At 46.5% G+C, this 27,939-nt stretch overlaps 1 protein-coding gene across 2 annotated transcripts; it reads left to right on the forward strand.

Annotated features, from left to right (window-relative positions):
* Positions 1-3,859: 3,859 nt before the first annotated feature.
* Positions 3,860-12,217, forward strand: tmem254 (transmembrane protein 254). Of its 2 annotated transcripts, XM_069885735.1 has the most exons (4): positions 3,860-4,005; positions 4,765-4,868; positions 6,802-6,861; positions 11,018-12,217. In XM_069885735.1, exons 1-4 carry the CDS (start codon positions 3,919-3,921, stop codon positions 11,133-11,135), a joined length of 369 nt encoding a protein of 122 aa, XP_069741836.1. In that variant the 5' UTR covers positions 3,860-3,918; the 3' UTR covers positions 11,136-12,217. The 2 variants fall into 2 exon arrangements, with proteins under 2 accessions (XP_069741836.1, XP_069741837.1); XM_069885736.1 differs by lacking the exon at positions 11,018-12,217 and having other exon boundaries at positions 6,802-6,865.
* The last annotated feature ends 15,722 nt before the right edge of the window (positions 12,218-27,939 follow it).

The raw sequence follows: 27,939 nt of genomic DNA on the forward strand, positions 1-27,939 counted from the left end.
AGTTGTTTACTTCAGATCTTATCTCTTTGAACAAATGATTTAATTATCTTCAAGGTCTCCTGACAGTCTGCGACCAACAAAAGACAACTGCATCTCTTGGCCTCATGGTGGAAGTTGGATAATGTCTACAAATTCATATGCATCCCTGAGCCCCATAGTGGAATTTAGGTGTGTCTACTAAATATGCATCCTGGGCCTCATAATGGAATTGAGATTATGTCATCTGATGCAACTGCATCCCTTCTTTCATAAGCTAGTCTAAATCCTCCATTACAGAGTCTAATGATGAGCACTCAGCAGTACAAGGACAGCTTCTTCCCCGCTGCCGCCAAATTCCTGAATAATCAACGAACCAAAGACACTGCTTTACTGTTCGTGCACTTTTATAGTTTTTTTATATAGTAATGTCGTAAGGTGATTATAATATGAAGGTTTGGTCTGTGACGCTGCCACAAAACACCAAATTTCATGACTTGTTCATGACAATAAATTCTGATTCTGATTCTGTGCCATCGAAAATTCATTTTCTATCAAAATAACTTTATGACACTACTGAACTGTTTAACCGTTGACATTAGTTTACTGACATGCTCAAATATTACAGCCGCCATTTCTGTATCTGCTGCTCTTAAATTTAATTTATATAAATACAATAGGATTTTAAAATAATTTAAGCTCTTTAAAACTACTGGACCGCCATCTAGAGTTGGAACTAAGGTGTGCAATGAACATACAGTGCAGTTTATTAAGAGAAATACAAGGCTGCAGATGCTGTCATTGTAGTAAACATATTGGAGGAACTCAGCTGCTCTTTTCAGTGTCTATAGGAGACAAAGATATATTGCCGATGTTTCGTGCCTGAGCCCTTCTTCAAGGAAAAACGAGAAAAGGCAGAATATATCCGAAAGTCTCAGAATTCAATCAATGGGGGGAGGAATCCAGACCAATAAGAGGTGTTAATTGGATGTGATAAGGGACTAGTTGGAATTTATCATGTCTTTGTGAAAGGAGACAGGGAATGGAGAGACAATGGTAGTGGGGGGGATTTTAACGAAAGCTAGAGAAGTCGATATTAATGCCATCCTGTCGGAGGGCGCCCATTTGGACGATGAGGTGTTGTTCCTCCATTTTACGGGTGGTCTCAGTCTGGCAGTGCATGAGACCATGGACAGTCACGTTGACAAGGGAATGGGGTGGAGGATTGAAATAGGCAGCCACTGGGAGAGCTGAGGTGCTCAACGAAGCGATCTCCCAGTCTGCGTTTAGTCTCCCTGATGTGGAGTACTGAATTCAGTAGATGGCCCCTGCAGATTCACAAGTGTTTTGAGCCCTGAATGGTGCTTGAGGGAGGAGGCGCGGGTGCAAATGGTCACATGGGTGGGCCCCCAAAAGGGACGATTGGTGGGGAGGGAGGGAGGAGTGGACAAGGGAGTCACGGAGGGAGTGGTCCCTGCAGAGGCTGAGGGAGGAGGCATGCGCCCACCCCTCCTCCCTCAGCACCATTTAGCTGGAGAGTAAGAAGAGTGGCACGGTTAGTGGGGAGGTTATCACAACGCTCTCTCAGCGCCAGCGACCTGGCTTTGAATCCGGCGCTGTCTGTAAAGAGTTTCTCCCTGTGTCTGCGTGCATTTCCTCCGGGTGCTCCAGTTTCCTAGCACCCTTCAGAACATTTGGGGGTTGTGGATTCTTTCTTGGCTTCACGGACTGCTTCCACGTCTGCTTCATGCTCGTTGGTTACTGACAAGTCCGATGTGGGACAAGCAGGCACGGTTGCAAGAGAAAATTGGTTGGTTGGGGTTGGGTGTTGGGTTTTTCCTCCTTTGTCTTTTGTCAGTGAGGTGGGCTCTGCAGTCTTCTTCAAAGGAGGTTGCTGCCCGCCGAACTGTGAGGTGCCAAGATGCACGGTTGGAGGCGATATCAGCCCACTGGCGATGGTCAATGTGGCAGATACTAAGAGATTTCTTTAAGCAGTCCTTGTACCTCTTCTTTGGTGCACCTCTGTCTCGGTGGCCAGTGGAGAGCTCACCATATAACACGATCTTGAGAAGGCGATGGTCCTCCATTCTGGAGACGTGACCCACCCAGCGCAGTTGGGTCTTCAGCAGCGTGGATTCGATGCTTGCGGACTCTACCAGGTCGAGTACTTTGATGTTGGTGATGAAGCCACTCCAATGAACGTTGAGGATGGAGCGGAGACAGCGCTGATGGAAGCGTTCTAGGAGCCGTAGGTGATGCCCAACGGCTCTGTACACGCTGATCTTTGTGTTTCTTCAGGTGGTTAATCAGGTGTAATTGGGCGGCACGGGCTTGTGGGCAGGAAGGGCTTGTTACCTTGCTGTATGTCTACATTTAAAAACAATTACATCGTATCATGTTGCAGTGAAAAGAGCAATTGGTGCTTAGCAAGGGCAGCATAATAGCACTACTGTGGGGTATTTAAGCCTAGTGGTGTGTGATTTCACTCTTCTCCCTGAGGGAGGAAGGAAAGAGTATTTTGGGGGGTGGAGGGTAGGATGGGCCTTTCAGGATGTTGGCATCCTCTACATTAACACCTCTTTGTAACTGAACTACAGTTCTAGTACATGCACCTTTTGTGTTTATTGTTCATTAATGAAGATTTTAGGCTTTTTCAGGTGCATTCTCCGCTAAGAATGCACCTGAAGAAGCAGAAGCGGCCCTTTAAATTGCAATTCAGATGGCAGCTTTGAAAGCAGAATGCTGGACAGCTGCGCTGGGATGCGCATCTGAGCGCATTGTGGCTCCTGTCCCTTGGGCTGTCAATTCAGGATGGCTGGCTGTTAGCTGGGACAGCCAGAACAGGCTCTCAGACTGATCCCGCTGTCCCGCTCTCTCCCCACTCACTAATTCAGTCCCCACATTGTGGGGCAGCCGGCACGGGCTGTCAGCGCGGGGACATCCCATGCGGGACGTCCCCACACTGATCCCGCTGCCCCGGAACAGCTGGTGGGGGAGGAGGCTGGAGCGGCAGGCAGGGGAGGAGGCTGGAGCACTGGTGGGGGAGAAGGAGGCTGGAGCACCGGCAGGTAAGTACGGGGGCTGGAGTGGCCAGCAGGGGAGATGGCTGGAACACTGGCGGAGGAGAAGGGGGCTGGAGCACCGGTGGGTGAGTACGGGGCCTGAGTGGCTGGAGGGGGGGGAGGCTGGAGCAGCTAGCGAGGGAGGAGGCTGGAGTGGCTGGCGGGGAGAAGGAGGTGCTCGAGTCAGGTACCGGCATTGTTTCGGCCAGCCCCTTTCTCCCCCGCCGGCCGCTCCAGCCCCCTTCTCCCCACTCCCGAAATCAGTCCCCACAGTGTGGGGACAGCCCGCACCAACCGCCCCACAGTGTGGGGACTGATTTCATGAGTGGGGAGAGAGCGGGGCAGCAGGATCAGTGTGGGGACGTCCCCGCACTGACAGCTTTTAGGCGACTGCATTCAGATGGCTGGGGAGGCCACTATGCTGTGCGGATTATCCCTCTCGGAGGAGGGTTACCAAACTCGCCTTGAAGGCGCCTCCTTCACATTCACGTGGCCTTCCCACATCCGCATTTCGCCAAAATATGCGGCTTTACAGGCGGGGCAATTGGCCACCTGAAAGTGCCTGTTGCTTCCTGAACACCCAAAGGGTTTTTCAGATCATGAAAATCACCTTAAAAATTTCCTATTGCGTACTTTGTTTTGTTTAGATATAACCTATTTTTGAAATACTTTAAGTCCACTTCAAGCATAAAAATCCACAAAGTGCAACGTGTCACTGAAAATTTGTTGACCAGTGTCATTGGTTTCTGGGTCATGATCTTCCCTTTAACTAGGGCAGTCTCGCTTTAAGAAATCAAATAGGAAGTAAAATTCTGCTGGTGACCTTTGAACCCCAAACAATGCGTCCGTTGTTTGAAAGAGAAGCAAGCCTGGGGAAATAATGACTGCTGAAGTCTCTGGTGCCTATTTCAGAAGGACTAGGCTCTTCTGGATGGCTGTCATTACTGGAGCCTTTGGCTATTATACTGTAAGTCTGAAATGTGTCCGCTGATTGCATGCATCCTATCAGTTAGGACTGTATCTATAGATTTGGCATTTAAAAAATTCAGAGACTGAATCAGAATGTGTCACGAAATTCAATGTTTTGTGGCAGCGTCACAGCGCAAATGTTTATGTAAAACCACTTTAAATTTTAAATTTAAAAAATGCAAGTAAAAGACAAAGTGAGGCAGTGTCTGTGGTTCCTTGTTCATTCAGGATGGCAGCGGGGAAGAAGCTGTCCTTGTGCCTTTAAGTCCTCATCTTTAGGCTCCTGTACCTTTTCCCCCGATAGTAGCAGAGTGAAGAGGGCATGGCCTGGGTGGTGGGGGTCATCACGGGGAACCCTCCCCACCATCAAGAACACCTACAGGGAACACTGACATTGGAGAGCAGCAGTAATCAACAAGGATCCACACCACCCAGCAAACTCTCTGTTCTCGCTGCTGCCATCAGGAAAGAGGTGCCAGGGTTCAGGAACGGGTGCTCCCCCTCCACCATCAGACTCCTCAACAACAAACTCAATCAGGGACTCATTTAAGGACTCTTCCTTACGCACTTCATTGAGTTATTTTTCTCTTTGTATTACACAATCAGTTTGTTTACATGTGTACATTGATGACAGTTTTGTTTTGCACTAACAACAAGTGATAATTCTGCCTCGCTTGCAGGAGAAATAATCTCAGGGTTGTTTGTGATGTCATGTATGTACTCTGACAATAAATTTGAACTCTGTTCTTCCTTCCAGCTGCTGGTGTTTTGGCCACAGAGCATACCATACAAGAGCCTTGGACTCTGGGGCAACTTCTCCAAGAATCTGGTGGATAAATATCACCCCCATTTGTATGGAGGGTAAGTTTTTTGGACGTATTCTGGAACTACCCCTCTCCAGCTCACTCCTTCCATCTCCCACCTTCATCTACTCAACCCCAATCAGTTCACCATTGAAAATTTGTTTTATTAATCTCCCCCCATTTGTGCCTGTGGAGATGATGTCATGCTCATTGTGCAATGTACACATGCATCAAAATTCATGCTGCAGCTAAACAGGTAGAGAAAAACTCTAATAGTAAATTAATTAAATTAAAATAGACAATAAATACATATATAGATCCAGTCCATCTACGATTGGAGTGCCAAGGGACTGTTCAAGAGGCTGTTGGAAGGAAACTGTTCTTCATATTTCAGATTTATCACAAGATCGCAAGAAAAAGGAACAGAAGCAGGCCATTTGGCCCATTGAGTCTGCTCCCTAAGCTAAACTGTTCTCGCATCTTGTTCCAAGTTCTGGCCTTGTCCCCATATCCCTCGATACCCTGACTAATTGGATACCTATCAATTTCCCCTTTAAATTCCCCCAATGACCCGGCCTCCACAGCTGCACATGGCAACGAATTCCACAAATCCACTAACCTCTGGCTAAAGAAATTTCTCCTCATCTCTGTTGTAAATTGGTACTTTTTAATTCTAAGACAGTGCCCTCTTGTCCTGGATTCACCCAACAGGGGAAGTATCTTATTTACATCCACTCTGTCCAATCCATTCATTTTATTCAAAATGTTTCTATGAGCCCTTCCATTCTTCTGTAATCTAATGAAAAGAGCTGCTAGCTTTTCTCATCTGTTAGTTTTCTCATTCCTGGAATCATTCTGGTAAACTTCCTCTGTACCCTCTCCAACCTTGCTATATAATTTCTAAGAAATGGGGACCAAACCTGCACACAGTTTTATTGTCAGAGCACATATATAGCATCAAATACAACCCTGAGATTCTTTTTCCTGTGGGCGAGGCAGAATTACCACTAAAAAAAAACTGTACGCAATATGCACACGTAAACAAATATGGTAAAGAAATGTGAACAAACTGATTGCAATTTGGAGAAGATAATCAATAGTGCAAGATTCCTGAGGAGTCTGACGGTGGAGGGGGAGTGGCTGTTCCTGAACCTGGTGGTGTGAGTCTTGTGGCACCGATACCTCTTTCCTGATGGCAGTAGCGAGAACAGAGCGTATGCTGGGGGGGGGGGGAGGGGTGTGGATCCTTGATGATTGCTGCTGCTCTCTGATGGCAGCATTCCCCGAAGATGTTCCTGATGGTAGGGAGGGGTTTTGCCTGTGATGTCCTGGGAATTGAGTATGAGCCTCCTATAAATATTGATGTTAACACCCATATACCCTTAAGACATGCTCATAATTTTGACCATGGCCATGTCACCTGATGTGACACTGCCACTCCTCTGCCACCACCATGTTAAAGGTCGATATTGTCCAAACATCTGATTTAATGGCAAAATGAGCATTCTTTCCCTTTCTCTGGTGCCTTGACAAGATGCTAGTGAGACTTCCAAGTGCAGCCCATGTGACAGGAATGCTGTTAGTAGGAATGTTTTAGGAATTTGACCCATGACCAGATAATGGCGGTGTATACCAGGTCATGATGGTGCACCAAGGCGATGGGGGTTCCAGTGACCTTGCTGCCCTTCTGGTTACTCAATGCTGTCAGTTTGGTGGGGAGAGGGGGGTGCTGCCTGGTCTTGGAGAATTGTTGCTGTGCCACGAATGAAGGAAATTCTTATTAACGTTAACAAGGACTTCTATGTGACCTACAGCACATTGAAAAGGTGGCAAGAGAGATCCTAATGGCTATAATGCCAGAATTCGGTCTGATGCTCAGCCAGAACTCTGGTCCATCACCAGGCAGTGGCATGCACGTAGAGACACTTAGTTGTATTCTATTTCTGCTGCTTTTGATAAGTCCATATGTGCTTATTTCCAATTATTCACAGCTACTGGTTGGCCTGGTTAGTCCACGTTGCTGAGGCACTGTACAGCATTAAACTCTGCAGGTGAGGCTTCTTAATGCTTTCTGGTTCATCTCACTTTCTCATCCTGTTCATTTGTTTAAAGTTTGGTTATCTGAGATATAAATACTGTCTATTTTGGGGGATAAAAGAATCATCCCACACCTAGATAAATCATGAAGTCTTCTTGGGGCTGCCTCATTCTTGGAAGAGTATTCCCCTTATTAACCTGATATAACTTCCCTGTCTTCTCCCACATCTATCCAGTGACCCTCCTGAACGAGATTGCCAAATTTGGAACGGCTTTGCAGTGAAAGCACACTGCGGCATTCTGGCCACTTGAGTTAGAAGGTGTTGGGATTGAGTCTGAGTCTAGAAACAAAAGCAAAAAAAAATCTACTTGGAAGTTTTGATGAAACCGTGACTTCCCCTGTCGTCTAATTCTGTCGTGGAACAAGATGCCAATGTTCTAAATTGGAGGGGTGAGCTACCCTTGGCAAATCAAAGGTGAATTATTTGATCATTATAACATTGATTATACAGCTTTACTGTCTCATTTTCTGCATTAGAAAATGCTTCCTGGGCTGCAATGAATTTCAGAACAATGTGGACTCATGAAAGCAGTTTATTGTTTGTTTCCTTTTTCATTTATGATCCTTTTTACAGACTGTATTATAGCCTACTTTGTGCCAAGGAGACAGATGATACTTGTTCATATTAGACCAGTGGTTCTCACCCCTTTTTGTCCTCAGTCAGAAACCACTTTAAGTAATCCCTTACTAACTACAGAGCACCTACGCCACAGGCCCCCTGTGGTTAGTAAGGGATTGCTTAAGATGGTACGAATGGAGGTGGGGGTGGGGAACCACTGAATTGGACAGAAATTATTTATTCATTAACAAGACATGATAAATTACAGTATTTTTAATATATAGTTCCCTCATTACAGGCAGTGATAAATTTTTAGGTGCCAGAGCTCATCAAAATGGTGACAAGGAGGTGGCCAAGAATGGAGGAGGGGGTGGTGTTGAGAACTGGGGTTGGGGAGGGGGGGTGCTGAGAACCTCATAGAAAAATGGCATCTTCAGACTCCAAAGGTGATCAACGGCTTAGAAGCAAGCCTAGCTCTCTTCTACCTACACCAACGAAGAATTAGACCTACCTGAGTACTCACAAACACCTGTGAAGCCAAATGTCCCATACATTGTGGTGCCCTGAAATGGGGGGACTATATATTTAAAAAATGCTATAATTTCTACATGTTCAAACCAAAATTTACACGCAGGACTTTGAATAAACTCTGGAATATGCACTTTAATTCCATGCGAAATGTAAAACTGGTGCTCAGGGGCAAATATAGGAAATGAAATGTCTTCGTCTCCAACATTATGGAAGGTTCTGTATATAAATGATGCACTACATAATTAGCTATTTATCCAGATTGGGGGAGCATGGGGAAAAGCACAGGCCTTTAAGTTGGTCATGATTTTATAGGGAAGCAATGGGTCACTTGGATCTTCTGAGAGTATATAGTGGGTAATGTAACCACGCGAATTTGTCACACCATTCAGATATCAAGGTTGTCCAACTATTTGTTGTTGATCTGTATTTAATAGGAGAAATCAAAGTTACTGTATAAAGCAGGACTCATTGGGTGAAATGGGGAAAAAAAATCAAAGGCTCCAATTGGACCAAATTCATGATTGACGTGATGTTTCCACTCCGCACAGTTTGATGTTTGAAATCCAGGTGCGAAGGGACGAACAGGGACCCAGATCCCCAAGTTTTATTGCAGTACACAAAAGTTCTGCAGAAGCTCACATGGCATCTAGAGGAAGCAAAGTGCAACCAACGGTTTGGGCCTGAGTCATTCGTTGTTTTGCTAAGTGATGAGTTGTAGTCGATGAACATCAGCCTGAAGTGAGGTTTTTTGTGGTCCAGGTGATCTAAAGCAAAGTGGAGGATCGGCAAGATTACCTTTGGTGACCATAGGCAAATTTAAGTGGGTCCAAATCCTTCCAGAGACAGGAGTTGATTTGCTCCATAACCAACCAAGTACTTAATCACAGTAGATATTTGTTGAGAGCAGATCACCTTGCTCTTGACCACTGGTATGTTGGATGTGTTTTTGAAGCAAGTGGGAACCTCAGTATAGCAGCAAAGTTGTTAAAAATGCCTGTAAAAACTCCAGCCAGTTGATCCATGCATATTCTAAGGACACAGCTAGGAATTTCATCTGGGCTGGACACTTTCTGAGCATTCACTCTCCTGAAGGATCTTCTCACGTGAGAAATAAACTGGAAGACTTGATTGCTGGGAGCTGTATGGACTTGTAAGGGGATGTAAAGACTTGTTGATCCAAACCAAGGCATTTATTAACTAAAAGACTGGAGCATATCACAAGTAGGTTGACCAGTCCAGCATGACTTGGTCTGGCTAGGAGTAATCCTTTAAGACCTGCCAGTAGGTGTGGCTACATTCTCAGCCAATCACAAGTCATCCTACACTTCTTTCTTTGGCTTGGCTTCGCGGACGAAGATTTATGGAGGGGGTAAAAAGTCCACGTCAGCTGCAGGCTCGTTTGTGGCTGACCAGTCCGATGCGGGACAGGCAGACACGATTGCAGCGGTTGCAAGGGAAAATTGGTTGGTTGGGGTTGGGTGTTGGGTTTTTCCTCCTTTGCCTTTTGTCAGTGAGGTGCGCTCTGCGGTCTTCTTCAAAGGAGGCTGCTGCCCGCCAAACTGTGAGGCGCCAAGATGCACGGTTTGAGGCGTTATCAGCCCACTGGCGGTGGTCAATGTGGCAGGCACCAAGAGATTTCTTTAGGCAGTCCTTGTACCTTTTCTTTGGTGCACCTCTGTCATGGTGGCCAGTGGAGAGCTCGCCATATAATACGATCTTGGGAAGGCGATGGTCCTCCATTCTGGAGACGTGACCCATCCAGCGCAGCTGGATCTTCAGCAGCGTGGACTCGATGCTGTCGACCTCTGCCATCTCGAGTACCTCGACGTTAGGGGTGTGAGCGCTCCAATGGATGTTGAGGATGGAGCGGAGACAACGCTGGTGGAAGCGTTCTAGGAGCCGTAGGTGGTGCCGGTAGAGGACCCATGATTCGGAGCCGAACAGGAGTGTGGGTATGACAACGGCTCTGTATACGCTTATCTTTGTGAGGTTTTTCAGTTGGTTGTTTTTCCAGACTCTTTTGTGTAGTCTTCCAAAGGCGCTATTTGCCTTGGCGAGTCTGTTGTCTATCTCATCCTACACTACCATCTATACATATACACATTGGTGATAGAATCTGTACTATCAGAGGGTAAATCATTGTTTCTCCTTTCAAAGTGCATATAAAAGAGATGTTTTGCATCTAATGATATTACCTCATTTCACCTTGTCATCATTCATTCAGTTGCCTTGCCGTTTGGTGTGGGCAATCATGTCTCTCCATCCATCATGATCTCTGAACCTCCAAATTGTAGTTGTTGCCTCTTCTCCTTCGGTGAAGGCTCCATCTTTGAGCTGAGACCGTAGTCATGATTATACAAGGGGAAAAATACTGAAGTGGTTTCCCGTTGTCTTCTTCAGTTGCAGTGTCTATACTGGACGGGTGACCTTGGCCATTGATCAGCAGATTCAGCTGCCTGGCGTTTTTAGTGTTACAACCATAAATTCCAATTGTAGAATCTTCCTGTAAAAACCATTCATCATCTGCAATCCATGGCTTCACATGACCCTGACTGGGAGGCTAAACACCTTGCCCAGGGGTGACCCGTACTCTATCGGATGGAAGGAGTGCCTTACATCTCCTTTTACTGAGCAACTGCCCAGCACTGACACCAAATTTCACTTTGTATGCCACCTTCTATACAAATTATTTTATTGACCCTTTGTTTAAAGGAGAATTCATGCTGAACAAATGGAAGAATGTTCTGGTGAGGGTAAAGAGTCTCGTCAGACAAGCGCATGGACTGAGCTTATTTATTTCTTCACATGCAGTGGACGAGATCAACATCTGTTACTTTACCAAAATCTGGCCATAATAGATCTTGTACGTGATTTTTCTTGGTCAAGATAGAATTGCAATTTCTCATGAATTGCTGTGAGTTTTCCAGGATACCAGTAGTTAAAAAGTGGGTCTGTGCACAGGTGCAATAGCCTTTCTGGCTTCATTAATGCTAACCATCTTTTCTCTTTCCCCACGCAGAGACAAGGGCATCACCAACCAAAGTACTCGCATCAAGTGGGCTTTGCAAACGTTTTTGTTTGGGATTATCTCCCTCCACCACCTCTGGTCATACAAACCAGAGCAGAAGAAAAAGTGAAGACCCCACAAATCAGCCACCTTCTTTATTTGTGGGCACTTTGGGCTCAATGATCCTCTTTTTTCAGGATCTTAAAATTAATGCAGTTGGTCTACTTCTAATTGAGCAATAATCTCTCAGTGTGTACTGCAACAAAGCCATTGACTATACCTACATTATTGGTTCATTACTCATACTAGCTTAGGCTTTCAAGACACAATATCTTTAAGGAATTTAAATAATCTACTGCTGTTGTACTTTTAGGAATCACTGACCATTCATCTCTGAAATCTGGTTCATCGCTGAACCTGAACCTCAGTTCAAACTGTCTGCCTTTGACATGTTTCTTTTGGGGGTCCTAGTATAAGAAAATTTGTGCCCCATCCCCCCCGTCTTTAAAAAGTTAAGTTGAGGATTGTCCTTCTTTTCACCAGAATTCCGATTTCCTATGCTTTTTGTCCAAAAAAAATCCATGTCCCCATGGTTGAATAACCTACATTTTTTTTAAAGCATGACACTGGATTTCCCTTCAGAATGAAATAAATACTGAATGCTTACCCCAGAAAATCATTTTCAAACTTTAATCACCTCAAACAGATGATCTCCCAACCTTCCTTGTGAGAATACAAACTAAATTCATGCAGCATGGGAAAGTGAAGACTTCCCAGTCAACCAGTTGCCAACTCATAGGGATTGATGAGGCCAGAAAAAAAAACTTTGAGTGGGATTGAGCTCAGTGGGTTTTACTGACCTTCTCAGCCCTGGTCGGGCAGGACGTGTCCACTCTTTTGCGAGATCTTTATTGCAACATCTTGAGACGCAAGAGTGATGGAAGGTATCCTGCAACCAAATCTGACAGTCCTTCGACCAGGCTGGGCTGTGCATACACCTCAATTTCCCTGAGATGGTCAGTAACTTGACCACTGTCTGAACTGAGCATACTTGATCATGTTGGGCTTGGAGCAAGACACCCTGATCCTGGTTCTTGATGAAGGGCTCAGGCCCAAATTGTTGGTTATGAATGCTGCTGAGTTTCTCCTGCACTTTTGTGTATTCAACTGTGAAAAAAATAAGTTTAATAAATTTACTTAACAAAGAGTTAATGAATTGGGTGAGACTATAGTTGCCTTGTAACATAGACGAGAATGTGACTGCCTTCTTGCTGTCGTGAGATAAGGCCCTTTCAGGTGGCCTGAACACCCTAGTGTAAAGCCGCATAATGTCCCCCTTTGCGGCTAAAGGCACACTTTCCTGAGGGCAGCCGAAACACCTCCGAAGTACCGACGCCAACCCTCCTCTGGGAGGGATAATCGATAGAGTTCCGCGCTCCGTTGAGGCACCTGAATGTACAGCCCGCTGTACATGTCTGCCTGGGGGCGGGTTGATGACTCCATCAGCTGGCAACCCAACTCCCTGCTGCCTGACAGCTCCCACCCCCGCCCTGCTACCTGACAGCCCCGCTACCTGACAGATCCCAGCCCACTGGGGAGGGGAGGTTGATTTGGGGCCGTTGGGGCATGGGCGGGGGTAAGGGCTTCCCTGTATCCCCCCCCCCCCATTCATCACCCTTGCATGGTCTTTTTGACCAAAATATATTCCAGTCAAGGTCCCAAAACTGATGAGTAAATCAAGGTCGAAACAGCAAACCCCGCTACTCTTCAGCATACTTGAACTTAAACTTTATATTCAAATGACAGACCAGAAAAGGCTTCATTTTCCCATTTCATATCAAACAAATGTTTAATTAAATTTTTAGAAATCATCTCTATAATGGTCCCTTCTGGCCCACAAGCCCGTGCCTCCCAAAATACACCAATTATCCTACAAATGTACATTTTTGGAGGGTGGGTGGCAACTGAAGCACCTGCAGATACGGGGAGAACGTACAAACTCTTTACACCCAGCACTGGATTCACACCCAGGGCGCCGACCCTGAAATAGTGTTGCGTTAATTTTGCGAACACCTTTCGGAGTTCTTCAGCCAACGCTATACTCCCTCAGCATTGCCCAAATGTTGTGCTCCAGTCTCCAAAGTGGGACCTAACTCAGAGGTGAGAATACTACCATTACATCAGAGTTGATGCTGGTGAAAGGTTGGCTTGATTGTGTTACCTTGAACAACCCACCAGAAATGACTGGCCACAGAGAACTATATACAAGCTGTCTAAACTACAATTGAAATGCGTCGCATGCCTGACATTGTTCGCTGCATGCAGCCTCCCTTACTTTTCTGGGACTTGGTCTGCAGACTGTTCCAGCCAGCGGAATGTGGTATAGCGCTCTCTCAGGGACCTCTCCACCTGCATCATTTGAGATCCATCTCGGACTTCGATGACACATGTGACCTGAAAGGATCAAGCAAAGCAAGCTGTAACATTAACCATCCACAAGAGCTTGCATTTATTTTCCACCTTTTAATACTACACAGAGCTTTGCATAATCAGCCAAAATATTTGATACACATAAAAGACCAAAGGTTTGGGCACCGTGTTAGGAATCATGGAGAGAATAAGGGAAGGAATTATATAGGTTAGTGTGACAGTACAGATTCTATCACCAATGTGTACATGTACAGATGGTAGTGTAGGATGACTGTGATTGGCTGAGAGTGTAGCCACACCTACTGGCAGGTCTTAAAGGATTGCTCCTAGCCAGACCAAGTCATTCTGGACTGGTCGACCTACTTGTGAAATGCTCCAATCTTTTAGTTAATAAAAGCCTTGGTTTGGATCAACAAGTCTTTGGTTCTTTCAATGCACATTACAATTTTATTAACTAAAATAAATTTTGAAGGGATAAAGCGTATGCTACGGCTGGAACGCCTCAACATCGACCCACAGTCAGCTACAGCCTCGAATGACTTTAAGCACTGGGTGAGATGCTTCGAAACATAATTACACCTCTCTGATCCTGCCGTGACAGAGGACAGTCGTCAACTATTAATAATGATGACTATGGTGACCCCGAGAGTCTACCAGAGTGTCCAGGACGCGACCACTTACGCCGCAGCCATGAAGGTGCTGGAAGGGCTCTACGAGTGACCAGTGAACAGGGTCTATGTCGGTACAAACTTTCTACAAAGAGGCAACAGCCCAGTGAGTCCTGTGAAGCTTATATTCAGGCACTAAGGGCAATGGACAGGGATTGTGCATGCACAGACAGAACTGCTGCGGAGACCACAGACGATCTCATTTGGGATGCCTACGTGGCTGGGGTTCGATTGAATGAGGTGAGGCAGCGCCTGCTAGAGCACGGGGGAGAAAACCTAGAGGTCGTGATCTGAATCACAGAGACGATGGAGGCTGCGGTCTTAAGTATGGACCCCATACTCTGATGTGAGTAGGATGCCCTCCCTTTACCCTACTACTGCTGCTACGCTGCCCGATGCAATCCCAAAGTGTTATTTCTGCGGGAAGAACAAGCACAGCAGGTCCCAGTGCCCGGCAAGAAAAGCCAGATGCCAGAAGTACCTTAAAAACGGCCACTTTGCTGCAGTCTGTTGCTCCAAAATGGCCGCCATCAAACACAGTGCCTCGTGTGAAGCCAAATCGCCACTCTCCATTTCAAACACTTCTTCCTCAGAGCTCTCGTCCAATGAGAGCGAGGACTCCACTGCGCGGCAGCACCTGAAGTCATGGGGCAGTCGCCGAGCATGGAAGGTATAACCCACCCTCACCGCGATGACGTTCACACTAACGTCTGACCAGGTCCCAGCTGCCGACCCGGTACCCGCTGACGCTGCCGTCCAGGGACCCACCACCGTTGACCACTTCCCCGCTGACCGCCCCACCGCCAACGGCAAGCAGCAACCCCCAACACTTATCTTTGGCTGCAGGCACCAACACCACCTCCCCGACACTGTTTTTTTCAGGCCCACTGTTTGTGTGACGTCATTACGCTGGTCTCCACTGTCTACATTACAAGTCTCTGCATCAATAACCCTTGACCAGGACTTCCCACAGCCCCTCACAAAACCAATGGAACTGATTAAAGTGCATGGACACTATACCACTTGCTTATTTGACTCGGGGTCAACTGACAATTTTATCCGCCCGGACCTGGCCCACCGTTGCGGACTAGCTATTCTCCCCACTGCACAGAGAATTTCATTGGCGACCAGATCGCTCTCAACTGGGGTAAAGGGGTACTGCGTGGTGACCCTGAAAGTCCAGGGCATCACGTTCACAGACTTCAAACTATTAGTCCTTTCACAATTGTGTGCCCCTGCTCTGCTGGGACTGGATTTTCAGTGCCAATTTCAAACCATTTTCCTGCACTTTGAGGGGCCTCACTGTAACCACTCCACCCCAGGAACCTCCTGCCAGCGGCAGCCCGAGCCACCCACCCCCACGCCCCGGGGCCTCATCTGTAGTCTCTCCACCCTCCGAGTTGCTCTGCCAGCACTTTTTGAAAATCTCACCCCTGGCTGGAAGCCTGTGGCCACCAAAAGCCGGCAATATAATTCTGAACACAGGAAATCTATCACAAACGAGGTGCGCAGACTGCTGGATGAGGGCATTATCGAACCTAGCTCGAGTCCATGGAGGGCCCAAGTAGTGGTTGTTAAAAACGGGGAGAAGCCGCGGATGGTGGTTGACTATAGCCAGACTATCAACTGCTTCACGCTCCTAGAAGCGTACCCCCTTTCACGGATCACGGATGTGGTGAATCAGATTGCCCATTACTGTGTATTTTCCACCATTGACTTATGTTCGGCCTATCATCAGCTCCTGATCCGCCGAGGAGACCGACCTTTCACAGCCTTCGAAGCGAATGGGCAGCTGTATCAATTCCTCAGGGTACCCTTTGCGGTCACAAATGGTGTCACAAATGGTCTTCCAGCGGGAAATGGACCGGATGGTGGACCAGAACGGGCTGACTGCTACTTTTCCGTATCTGGACAATGTCACAATCAGCGGCCATGACACGGAGGATCATGATGCCAACCTTGAAAATTTTTTTCAGACTGCAACTCGGCTGTACTTGACCTACAATTTCAACAAGTGTGTCTTCCGGACCCCTCGGCTCACAATTCTGGCTTGTGTGGTGGAGAACTGGGTGGTCATGCCAGACCCTGACTGCATGCATCCCCTCATGCAGTCCCCACACCCAGAAGGCACTCTGAAATGCTGCCTGGGTTTTTTCTCGTACTATACCCAATGGGTTCCACACTATGCCGACAAGGCATGGCCACTCATCAAGACCATCTCCTTCCCCATGTCAACCGAAGTCAGAGCGGCTTTTGACCGCATCAAATCGGACATCGCTGCTGCAACACTGCATGCCATTGACGAATCCATTCCATTCCAAGTCGAAAGTGATGCTTCTGACTTTGCACTGACAGCCACTTTGAACCAGGCCGGCCGGCCAGTAGCCTTCTTCTCCAGAAGGAGGCCCAGGCCATAGTCGAGGCAGTACGTCATTGGAGACACTGCCTCACTGGCAGGTGCTTTACGCTGCTGACTGACCAATACGCAGTCTCCTTCATGTTTAGCAATACCCAGCGAGGTAAGATCAAGAATGACAAAATCTCCAGGTGGAGAGTCGAGCTCTCCACCTTTAATTATGACATACTGTATTGGCCAGGTAAACTCAACAACCCGCCAGATGCGGTCTCCAGGAGGACTTGCGGCAACATGCAATTGGACAGGCTGCAGAAACTCCACGAGGAGCTCTGTCATCCAGGGGCCACTAGGTTTGCGCACTTTGTCAAATCTCACAACCTGCTCTACACGGTTGAGGAGATTCGCTCCATGACCCGAGCCTGCCCAGTGTGCGCTGAGTGCAAGCCCCACTTCTTCCATCCGGAGAACACCCACGTCATCAAAGCCACCCGCCCCTTTGAGCATCTCAGCGTAGACTTCAAGGGGCCCCTACTGTCGACCACCTACATCCTTACAGCCATCAACGAGTACTCCCGCTTCCCGTTTGCTGTGCCCTGCTTGGACATGACTGCCTCCTCAGTTATAGAGGCCCTGCACAGCATCTTCGCCATCTTTGGGTACCCCAATTACATCCACAGTGACAGGGGGTCCTCATTTATGAGCGTGGAGCTGCGGCAGTACCTTCTGGAGTGTGGTATTGCTTCAAGCAGAACCACCAGCTATAACTCACGCGGTAATGGGCAAGTCGAAAGAGAGAATGCCACCGTCTGGAAAATGGTTACGCTTGCCCTCCGGTCCAAAGGTCTCCCCACCTCTCGTTGGCAGGATGTACTCACTAGTGCTCTACACTCCATCCGCTTCCTCCTATGCACCATGACCAATGCCACCCCCCATGAAAGGATGTTCTCTTTCCCGAGGAAATCCAAGTCGGGTACGACCATACCGGCATGGCTCATGGTTCCCGGTCCAATAAGGGAAGGAATTATATAGGTTAGGAACTGGGCCTAGCTGCACAAGGAGGTTGGAGATCCAATCACGTTCAATTGAAAGTGCTCAGTCTGATTCTGGTGTGGAACCATTTGCATCAAGGCTGAGAAACATGGGCAGTGAGAATGCTGAACGTCCAAAGGAACTGCTAGCACTAACCATCCGAGACCCTCATATTCATTAAACAATATTTATGTATTTATTTGTATATGTGAAATAACTGTATTGTTCGTCTGTATATGTGTTATTTCAGATTTCACATATATTGTCCAAGTACATACACGACATCACATACAACCCTGAGATTCCATTTTCTTGCAGGTGCGGCAGAATTAACACTAATTGGTAGTGCGAAAAATCTGTACACAGCACAAACATGTAAACAATCAATAGATCTGTGAACAGATAATGAATGTGAATAAACTGAACATGCAATATAGGACAGCAAAGAAAATCATTAAAGTGCACAAGTAAGAGTCCCTAATTGAGTTTGCTGTTGAGGAGTCAGATGGTGGAGGGGTGGCAGCAGTTCCTGAACCTGGTGGGGCGAGTCTTGGGGCACTTGCACCTCTTTCCTGATGGCAGTAGCGAGAACAGAGCGTGTGGGTCTTTGATGACTGCTGCTGCCCTCTGATGGTAGCATTCCCTGTTCAAAACCCTTGTAGTCCTTGCAAGAGGAAATGGCTGGCTAGAGTCTTTCTCCTGTAATAAGGGAAAAGAGGAACTCTGTGGTGACCTGGAAGAAGAGGTGATCATTTGGAAAACCCATGATGGGGCAAGTTTCTTCAGGAAGACACTGAAGTGATTGATTGGAGGAAATCAGTTTGTGTGTGTGTCCAACAAGCAACAAATATCTCTCTGAAACTGACAAGAACTTTCCTGAGCAGTAACCATTTAACTTTCAAGCATCAGAGCCTGGTGAAGATTCATAAATGTTAAATTCTGTGCACAGTATAAGAATTGCCTGATACCAGTGAACTTGGAGAAGTGAGATTGAACAGTGAATCAAAGAATTTTCCTGAACACATACACATAACATACACGTGTGCTTAAAATTAGAAGGGTGTTAAGTTAATAGTAATAAGTTAAAATTTGATCTTGCTTTTATGTTTAAATAAAATTAAAAGCAACTTTTGTATAAGTAATCATCGGCTTGGTGAATTTCTATTGCTGCTGGGTTTTGGTGTCCTCTGGGCTCATAACAACGTACTAAAAATCTTTTACATATCTAAGCTAACTGCTTGACAAAGATATTGGATTAGAGAATGCTGCTCTGAAACTATGGCATATTAGAGCTAAACCCATTACATTGGCCATAACATCATAATAAATCTAAGCAAGATTACAGCATGCAGTCCATTGACAATAAAAGATACAGCACGCTCGCCAATAATAGATACAACATATGGGAACAGTTACAAAGCACTATCTTAACTATAGTACATGTTATACATGTTACAGCACCAAGACCCACCAGTAAAAGATGTTATATGAGTCACATAAAGGGAATCACAGTGACCTGTTGCATCAAAAGACGACACACATTCTCAATCTTCAGGGTGATAAAAACATAAGTTGATCATGGTTGGATCTTGATTAACAGGAGAGCAAGGTAATATCACCTTGGAAAGATCTACAGAAAACTTGACCAAGGTCATTTCACGTTCTTTCATAAAATGGTTGGTGTCTGCATGCAATAATATTGGCAATGAAAGTGGATTATTCGGACAGTTGATGAGAATCACCATCTGTAACTAATCATGATGTGAGACATGCCAATGTTATGAGTTTTGCATGGTGATAGACGGCCAAATCCTTGTAAGGCAGATGGGAAACATGGCAAAGCTACAATGTCATAGTGTGTTAGTTTATGATTGGCCCCAGTGAAAATTTCTAAGACTGTAAATGATATGGCCAGTAATTCAGAGGATGGAGATAAGCCATTCCATCTGCTTGCAGACAAGGAAAACTCGGAGATAACAGTCTACCCTACCAAGTAAGCTTTCTAGTTACACCATTCTCTATTGCCTTGGTTAGTCTACAGCAGTGATTTTCAAACTTTTTCTTTCCACGCACATTATGTAATCCCTATGCTCTGTGATTGGTAAGAGATTGCTTAAGGTGGGATGTGAGTGGGGGGAAAAAAAGGTTGAGAATCACTGCTCTAGATCCAATTGTTACTGAAATATTTGGCTTGAGAAAAATTGTCATTGGCCCATTCCCTTTGGAGTTATGAGACCCTGCACATAAGGAGTCAATTAAGTACAATTAAAACAGGGCTTTTCAAATTTTTTTCTTTCCATTCACATACTACCTTAAGTAATCCCTTTCTAATCACGGAGCACCTATGCCATAGGGATTACTTAAGATAGTATGTGAGTGGAAAGAAGAAGTTTGAAAACCGCTGGTCTAAAGCACATCAGTGCCTCTACTTCCTCAGGAGTTTTCAGAGGTTTGTACGACATCAGAAACCCTGGCAAATTTCCACAGATGTGTGGTGAAAAGGGTGCTGACCAGCTGTATGGGGGACACCAATACCCATGAATAAAGCCATCTAAAAGGAAATGAACACAATCCAGAACATAAGAGGCAAAACTCTCCCCACTGTTGAGAACATCTAGATCAGTGGTTCTCAAACTTTTTCTTTCCACTCACATCCCACTTTAAGTATTCCCTATGCCATCAGTGCTCTGTGATTAGTAAGGGATTACTTAAGGTGGAATGTGAGTGGAAACTATGTGCACAGTTTCATAACTCCAAATTTTTCTCAAGCAAGATATTTCAGTAACAATTGGGTCAAGAGCAGTGATTTTCAAGCTTCCCTTCCCACTCGCATACCACCTTAAGCAATCCCTTACTAATCACAGAGCACCGATGGCATAGGGAATACTTAAAGTGGGATGTGTGTATAATGGAAGATTTAACTGTTTTTTTACTTTTGCAGCCCTTGCTTCTGCAAGGCTGAGAACCTGCTTGTTTTTTTAGAATCAGCAGACATAATCTAATTTACACTATGGGGCCCAGGGATGCATATGAATCAGTAGACATTATCCAACTTCCACCATGAGGCCCAGAAATGCAGTTTTCTTTTGTTGGTTCCAGACTGTCAGGAGATTGAAGATAATTAAATCATTTTTGTTCAAAGAGATAAGATCTGAAGTAAACAACTTTTGGGTAATATAAGGCATGGTCCCACTGCTGAAGTTTGAGACTCTCCAAGAGGTGGCAACATCTCTCAGCAAGAAGAAGAACTTCAAGATTCCAACCAACGTCCCGGTTCGGGGAGGTGGAGAAGCTGCTACCAGCGCCCAGACAACCTACTACAAGTTGGCAGCCGTCGCCTCGCTTTGGCAGTTGGGACCAGTCCAGGCATTGATAAGAATAATTGGGAAGGGCTTGCATATTGTAGTGTGAATTCAGCTTTAGATTTAGTAATAAAGCCTTGTATAAACTGAACTGCTCTCGGTGTGTGTGTGTTTATTTTCTTTTGGTAGCTCAAACACTGTGACCAATCTAAAACAATCAAAATGAGAGTTTACCCAAGACAATTGGCGTAGTCAGCAGGATTGGTCTCAAGATGTTGTGCCGAAAGAAAGAGGCGAGCCCTGAGCAGTTCTTGATTCCGGTATGGACTTCCAAAGACGATGGGTTTGGCATGTTGGCCAATACCCTGTCTTTGTTGGGACCACCCTCAGTTGGGATGAGAAGTTAGATCCATCAAGTGCACCTCTGAGAGAGCGGGTTGCCATTCTCCTTCGAGAAAGTAAATTTCCTGTTAAAAAGGGAACGCTGACGGACGGTTTTTGGCTGCTGGCCGCAGCCTTATGCCACTCCGTTCAGCGTGAAGCAGAATCAGTTCAGAGAGAAGTAGAATCTCAGCGTAAGAGAGAGCAACTAGAGGAGGAGCTAGAAGCCTTGCGACAACGCTGTTCCATGATGAACGAGATTGTTCGCACCAGTCAGGACCGAGCCAAAGAATGGGAGGATAAGCATGTCCAAACGATCTGCCATAATATTAAACTCCGGCAGCAGTTCTGTGCAGATAAAGAAAGGCATGGAGTAGAACCTGATCCACATCGTATTCATGCCATGATAAGGAATGGCGACGATCCTGATGTAATTGATGAATGGGATGGGAATATCTGGAAAGATAACCATGGTAATAATGCAGATACTCCTCAGCATGTGCCTAACATGGTACCCTCTCCACCTGCTGTTCATGCCCGCCCCATAAGGCAGCAGACTTCTCAAACAGACAAAAGGGGGGATGATGTAAGGGTAGAGATTCAAGGGATAGATACCCCGATCTCCAAGCGGAGCCAGGGGAAAAATACCCGAACCCCTGCTTATGCTCAATGGCCCACCCCCTCTACGGGATGGCCTAGGCCTCGTCCCGTCCATTGAGCAAAGGACCCTGTGGGCCAAAGTGGGAGCAGAGGTCAAGAGCAGACAATGATACGTGACTTCTCTATAAAAGAGCTGGCTGCCATTGGAGATCGATATAGGCAAAAGGCGGGAGAAACTCTGGCAGCATCGCTCTTGCGTGTTTGGGAACAAGGAGGGGGTAATGTACATTTAACCCCTGAGGGATTGTTGAGATTAAGAACATTGACTACTGATATCCGGGTCACTGCTGAGCTGCGGGGTAGAGGAAGAGAGATGGATTACTTACTTGCCACTCTAGGGGATGCCCTGCTACGAGTATACCCATCACCAGTAGATTGGGTTTACATTTACAGAACAATTAGGGCACCCCAAAGGAGGGTATAGCAGTAATTCGTCAGCAGGCCCTGGCCTCTGCCTTGTATGCAGGGCGTTTGAGGCTGTGGGTACACGGGGGGAGCCCTGATGAAGAGATATTCACAGCCGGAATGCATACCCGATTGGTTCGATCTGCCCAACCCACTATACGGGGACTGGTTCTGTCCGTAACTAGTCTGCTAATTGGACACCCTGTGTCTGAGGTGATGCACGCCTTATCTGGGCTTAGAGAATTAGAGTTGGGAAGTAAAATCCACTCACGTACAACCCAGGTTAAATCAGACAAGCAGGATGAAAAGAGAGGGGCTGCTGGTAATAACGGACCGACAAGAAAGGACCTTTTTCTGACCTTGTTAAAGTTAGGCGTACCTAAAAGTGATATTGATGGGAAACCTACTGCAGTCCTTTATGCCCTTTATAAGAGAAAGGCAGGGGAACATCATCCCCAGCTCCGCTCCCACTGCTACTCCTATCGAGCAGGCTTCTCTTGCTCCAGTTATCCGTGATGAGATACAACAAATGGTTAAAAAGGCTCTTATGGATAATAGTGGCATGTGGGCCTGGAAGCCCTCGAACCCTACTAAAGCATGAGGATGTGGGCAGGGCCCCCATATCTACTCCATTGAGATACGGCGGATACACGGGGACCCACGGCCCTACATACCGTTAACAGTCCATTGGGGTGGGGGTAATGACCGCCAATATTTGGCCTTGGTTGATACCGGTGTGGAGCACTCGGTGATTCCGGGTAATCCTGACCTCTGGACTGGACTGACATTTCAAATAGAGGGGATGGGAGGACCGATCACCCTGGCAAAGGAAATCAAAGTCTGCGCCATGGTAGGTGATGGCCCTTCCCCTATATGGTTACATGCCCTGGTGGCTGCCACTGACGATTGTATCCTGGGCTTCAATATGTTGGCCGGTACGGCCCTTAATACTAGTCGAGGGGGATTTGCATTTGGAATTCGGACTATTACTAAAAGACTAGTGGTGGGTCGGGCTAAGTGGGATCCTGTGATGGTGCCTCCCCCCTGAAACCAGTATGTATTCCACAATATCACCTCCCTGGGGGGCAGGAAGAAATTACTGCCACCATCGATGCTTTGCAAGAAGAAGGGATGGTGAGGCCTGCAATGTCGGCCTTTAATAGCCTTGTTTGGCCGGTCCAGAAGCCGGATGGCTCCTGGAGAATGACAGTTGATTATTCTTTCTTGAACAAACATGCCCAACCACTTGTTTCGGCAGTTCGGGACATTGTTACCCTTATTGAAAACATTGCTACTGGGAACTCAGGAACATGGTATGCAGTATTCTTATAGATGAGGTCTCACAGGATCAGTTCGCCTTTACCTGGAAGGGGCACCAGTATACCTTCACCCGCCTCCCTCAGGGCTATGTACACTCTCCCACTATTTGCAACAGCCTAATTGCCCGTGATTTGGAGACGGTGCCAGTATCGCCTTCCCTCTCAATTCACCATTATATTGATGATGTGATGGTCCAAGGGGCCACGGAAGAGATGGTACAGAAAGTAGAACAAGAGGACGCCTGGTTTACCAATGGAAGCAGCCGGTGGGTGCAAGGAAAGCAAAAGTGGAAGGCGGTGGCTTACCATCCCAGGTCACTTATTGGAGGAGGGGGATGGTGGCTCCAGTCAGTATGCTGAGTTGAAGGCGGTCACTTTACCACTGGACCCCCGTGATCACCCTCTTCGCTTGTTTACTGATTCCTGGGCTGTGGCTAATGGACTAGTGGTATGGATGCCTGATTGGCAAAAGAATGTCTGGCTGGTACATGACCTCCCAGTATGGGGCAAACAGTTGTGGCAGCTGTTGTGGGATGCTTCCCATCATCGTGAGATAACCGTATATCACGTTGGCGCCCATACCAATGTGACGACGAACATGGCACAACATAATGCAGTAGCAGATCAGCTTGCCACTATCAGCCGCGCCGATACCGTCCCCCTGGCTTGATGGGCACATGAACAGAGTGGCCATTTGGGGGAGAAGGGATCAGCTATGTGGGCCCGTACACATGCTTTGCCCGTCCATCAGGACGATGTCTGCATGGTCGTGTGTACATGCCCTGCATGCCAGCTTGTGAAGTCCCACACCATTCCTCCTGGTCCGCATGGCCGAATAAGACGGGGAGCTCGCTCAGCTGCGGTCTGGCAAATTGATGACATAAGCCCTATGCCAGACTGTATGGGTAAACGTTACGTCCTAGTAATGGTTGACACCTTTTCGGGCCTGGTTTTCGCTTTTCCCACCAAGACGGCTGACCAAGTTAGCACTATCCAAGGACTAAACCATTTAATTTCTCGTTATCATGTGCCAGATGAAATTCAGTCTGATAATGGCTTGCACTTCTCCGGGAAGTCAATCTGTGATTGGGCAGCTGACTACAGTATCTTATGGGTCCACCATATTCCTTATTACCCACAGGCAGCCGGGTTAGTTGAACGAATGAATGGCTTACTGAAGGAACAAATTCGTTTAACACCACTGGGGACCCTGAAGGGGTGGTATCATGTGCTGCAGCAGGCAGTTGACAATTTGAATCATCGCCCTTTAAAAGGAAGTACACCTTTCCACCGACTTCTTCACGCTTCTGAACTACAGCCTATTCCAGAGGAAAAACAGTCATTGCCCCCCATTCCCGAATGAGAGAATGCCGGACAAAAGGTATGGGTGGCACCATCAGGTAGTGCCCCTCCTGTAAAAGGGGAAATAGTGACACCTGCCCAGGTTAACACTTGGTGGGTAGCTATTGAGGGACAGGATGGTTTAATTTATTTAAATGCTGAACACTTAAGGCATTGTGAGTGACGTATGTCAGGTTTCTTTGTTCCAGGTCCTCTGTCTTGTGCTCCTGCTGATCTGGCTTAACAGCTGCTTTGATGCCAGCAGTTAGATTTCTAATGTCAAGGATGTTCCAAGGGAGTTGTCTGTGGGGGACACGGCCCGATGTATCCACTAATATATTTGATATTGTTCAGCATGTTTCAAAATCTGTTCATGAGCTTCAGTGTCTGGGTATTGTGGCCCACAAGGATAGTTTGAGCTTTGGTTGGAATCCTTTTTCATAGTTAACTGGTACATTTGGGGGATTGGGCCACATTATTCTCCGTCGGTTGCTCGCATTATTGCTTATTTTTGTGATTATTATAGTTTTAGTTTCTGTTTTTCGCTCCTTCTGTACTCGAATGCTTGTTGGGTCTCGTAAGTGACAGACTGCGACCAAGGGGTGGAATGTCATGGAAGATTTAAACTGTGTTTTTTACTTCTGCAAGGCTGAGAACCTGCTTGTTCTTTTAGAATCAGCAGACATTATCTAATTTACACTATGGGGCCCAGGGATGCAGTTTTCTTTTGTTGGTGGCAGACTGTCAGGAGACCTTGGGGGAAGATAATTAAATCATTTGTTCAAAGAGATAAGATCTGAAGTAAACAACTTTTGGGTAATATAAGTCATGGTCCCACTGCTGAAGTTTGAGACTCTCCAAGAGGTGGCAACATCTCTCAGCAAGAAGAACTTCAAGATTCCAACCAACGTCCCGGTCCTGGGAGGTGGAGAAGCTACTACCGGCGCCCAGACAACCTACTACAAGTGTGCAGTCGTTGTCTCGCTTTGGCAGTTGGGACCAGTCTAGGCATTGATAAGTATAATTGGGAAGGGCTTGCATATTGTAGTGTGAATTCAGCTTTAGATTTAGTAATAAAGCCTTGTATAAACTGAACTGCTCTCAGTGTGTGTGTGTCTATTTTCTTTTGGTAGCTCAAACACTGTGACCAATCTAAAACAATCAAAATGAGAGTTTACCCAAGACAATTGGCGTAGTCAGCAGGATTGGTCTCAAGATGTTGTGCCGAAAGAAAGAGGTTGGAGAGTGCCCAGATGGAATATTAAGCTTTGCTCCTCCAATTTATGGGTGGCCTTGGTTTGGCAGTGCATAAGGCCATGGGCAGCGTGGGAATGGGCACAGAATTGCAATGGTTGGGCACTGGGAGATCCCTGTTATTGACGCAGACAGAGCAAAGGTGCCCTCCTTCAGAACGGGAGAGGAAGATATATTACCACACCTCATGAGCTGACACCCACGATATATGAGTTTAGAAGGTTTCATGCTGATTAAACAGTTATGTATGCACCCACTTCAGGAATTCTCTCAACTTGCCTCAGTGGCCTATTGTTACTCGTCCCACCCTGTCTCTTTCCTTTGGCATGTACAAGAGACATGGGCACCTGCTGGAGATCAGGGCATGTTGTGAACTTGGCCACTCTTCGACCCAGTGTTTAAATCTCCCACTCTTGATGATTGGAGTTAGAAGACTGATTTACACATGAGCTTGAAAATATTGCTTCAGTAAAGCTCCAGTCAGATTATGGTAGACCACTGCTGTGCTATGATCGGCTGCCAAGTAGAGTTATTCTAGGATGAGAAAGGAAGTTCAGGTGCAAGCTGCCCTTCTAGGCTCTGCAGTCAGGCCGGTTTGACCTGGCCTTGGGTGCGGGAGGAGCGGCCTTCGGTGCGACAGCAGGTAACAGCAGTGCATTTGCTGTTCTTCGCACAGCACGCTCCTGTGCTCAGCTCTGGAGTGGCTGCACGTCAATATACTGTATAATTCAACATGCCGGTTTCTCGAACAAAGCAAACGAGTCCAATCACACGGCAGGCGCAGAGGCTTTAAACAGTGGGGGGGGGGGGGCGAGAGAGACTGCTTCTCCCCATTAAAAACCTTTCATCTGTCCCACTTCTACAATGAACCCAGGTGTGAGGAAGGGTGCAGATTTAGGGAATGGGAATTCATGACCTCTGAGAGAGTGTCCAATACACACCCGGTTGATCTGCATAAATACCCAATGGTGTTTGAAAACCACCCAACGGTCAACTTTATGTGCATTTTTTTTAAATGGGGGTGGGGTGGGCTCACAATTTCAGTGCTTGCAATGAGCGCTATTTTACCTAGATACGGCTCTGCATTTATTGCATTGAACTGTACAACTCTAAAAATATCAGCTATATGAACTCCCTAATTGATAACTTCATTGGGATAATGTCAAAGTCTATGCCCGACGTGTAGACAGGTTTAGATTGTTCTTGATTCATGTGGAGTAGAAAGAGGCCATTCAGCCCTTCACAGCTGTTCTCTCCTCAATTGCATGACTAGTTCAAATCCACATAGCTCCTCATTCCTTGATATATCACATACTGAACAGCTGGCTGTCTTTGTTGGAACGCTTGGTGTCGGGTCAGAGGGGAGTTTATGACAAACCTTGGTAAATTTATTAGGTTCTTGGGTGAACTGATGTTGTTAGTACATTTCCTCGTTTCCAGTGAGGGCACCGTTCACTTGATTTAATCAGGATAAGTGCTTAGTGCAGTGATTTAATGTAAAAAGCATTTGACTTCAAATACTGAACTAATGTGGCTTTCTTACCTTAATGCTGAAAATGCTGGAGGTGACAAAAAGCCGGTCCTGACTAATGTCCAGCACCCTGAGTCAAGAAGGAAAGTGCAAGAAGAAAGAATTAGTGGAAGACAGATAAATGCTTCAGTAGGTGGGAGAGAAATTCATCTTTAGTTGTTGGCCCTGAGCAACCACGGCCAATGCTAAAGAGAAATGCAGCATCTACAGAAAGCAAAGGGATGCTTAATGTTTCAGGGTACGGGGGGGGGGGGTGGT

This window comes from Narcine bancroftii, chromosome 6, assembly GCF_036971445.1.
Source record: "Narcine bancroftii isolate sNarBan1 chromosome 6, sNarBan1.hap1, whole genome shotgun sequence".
NCBI lineage: Eukaryota > Metazoa > Chordata > Chondrichthyes > Torpediniformes > Narcinidae > Narcine > Narcine bancroftii.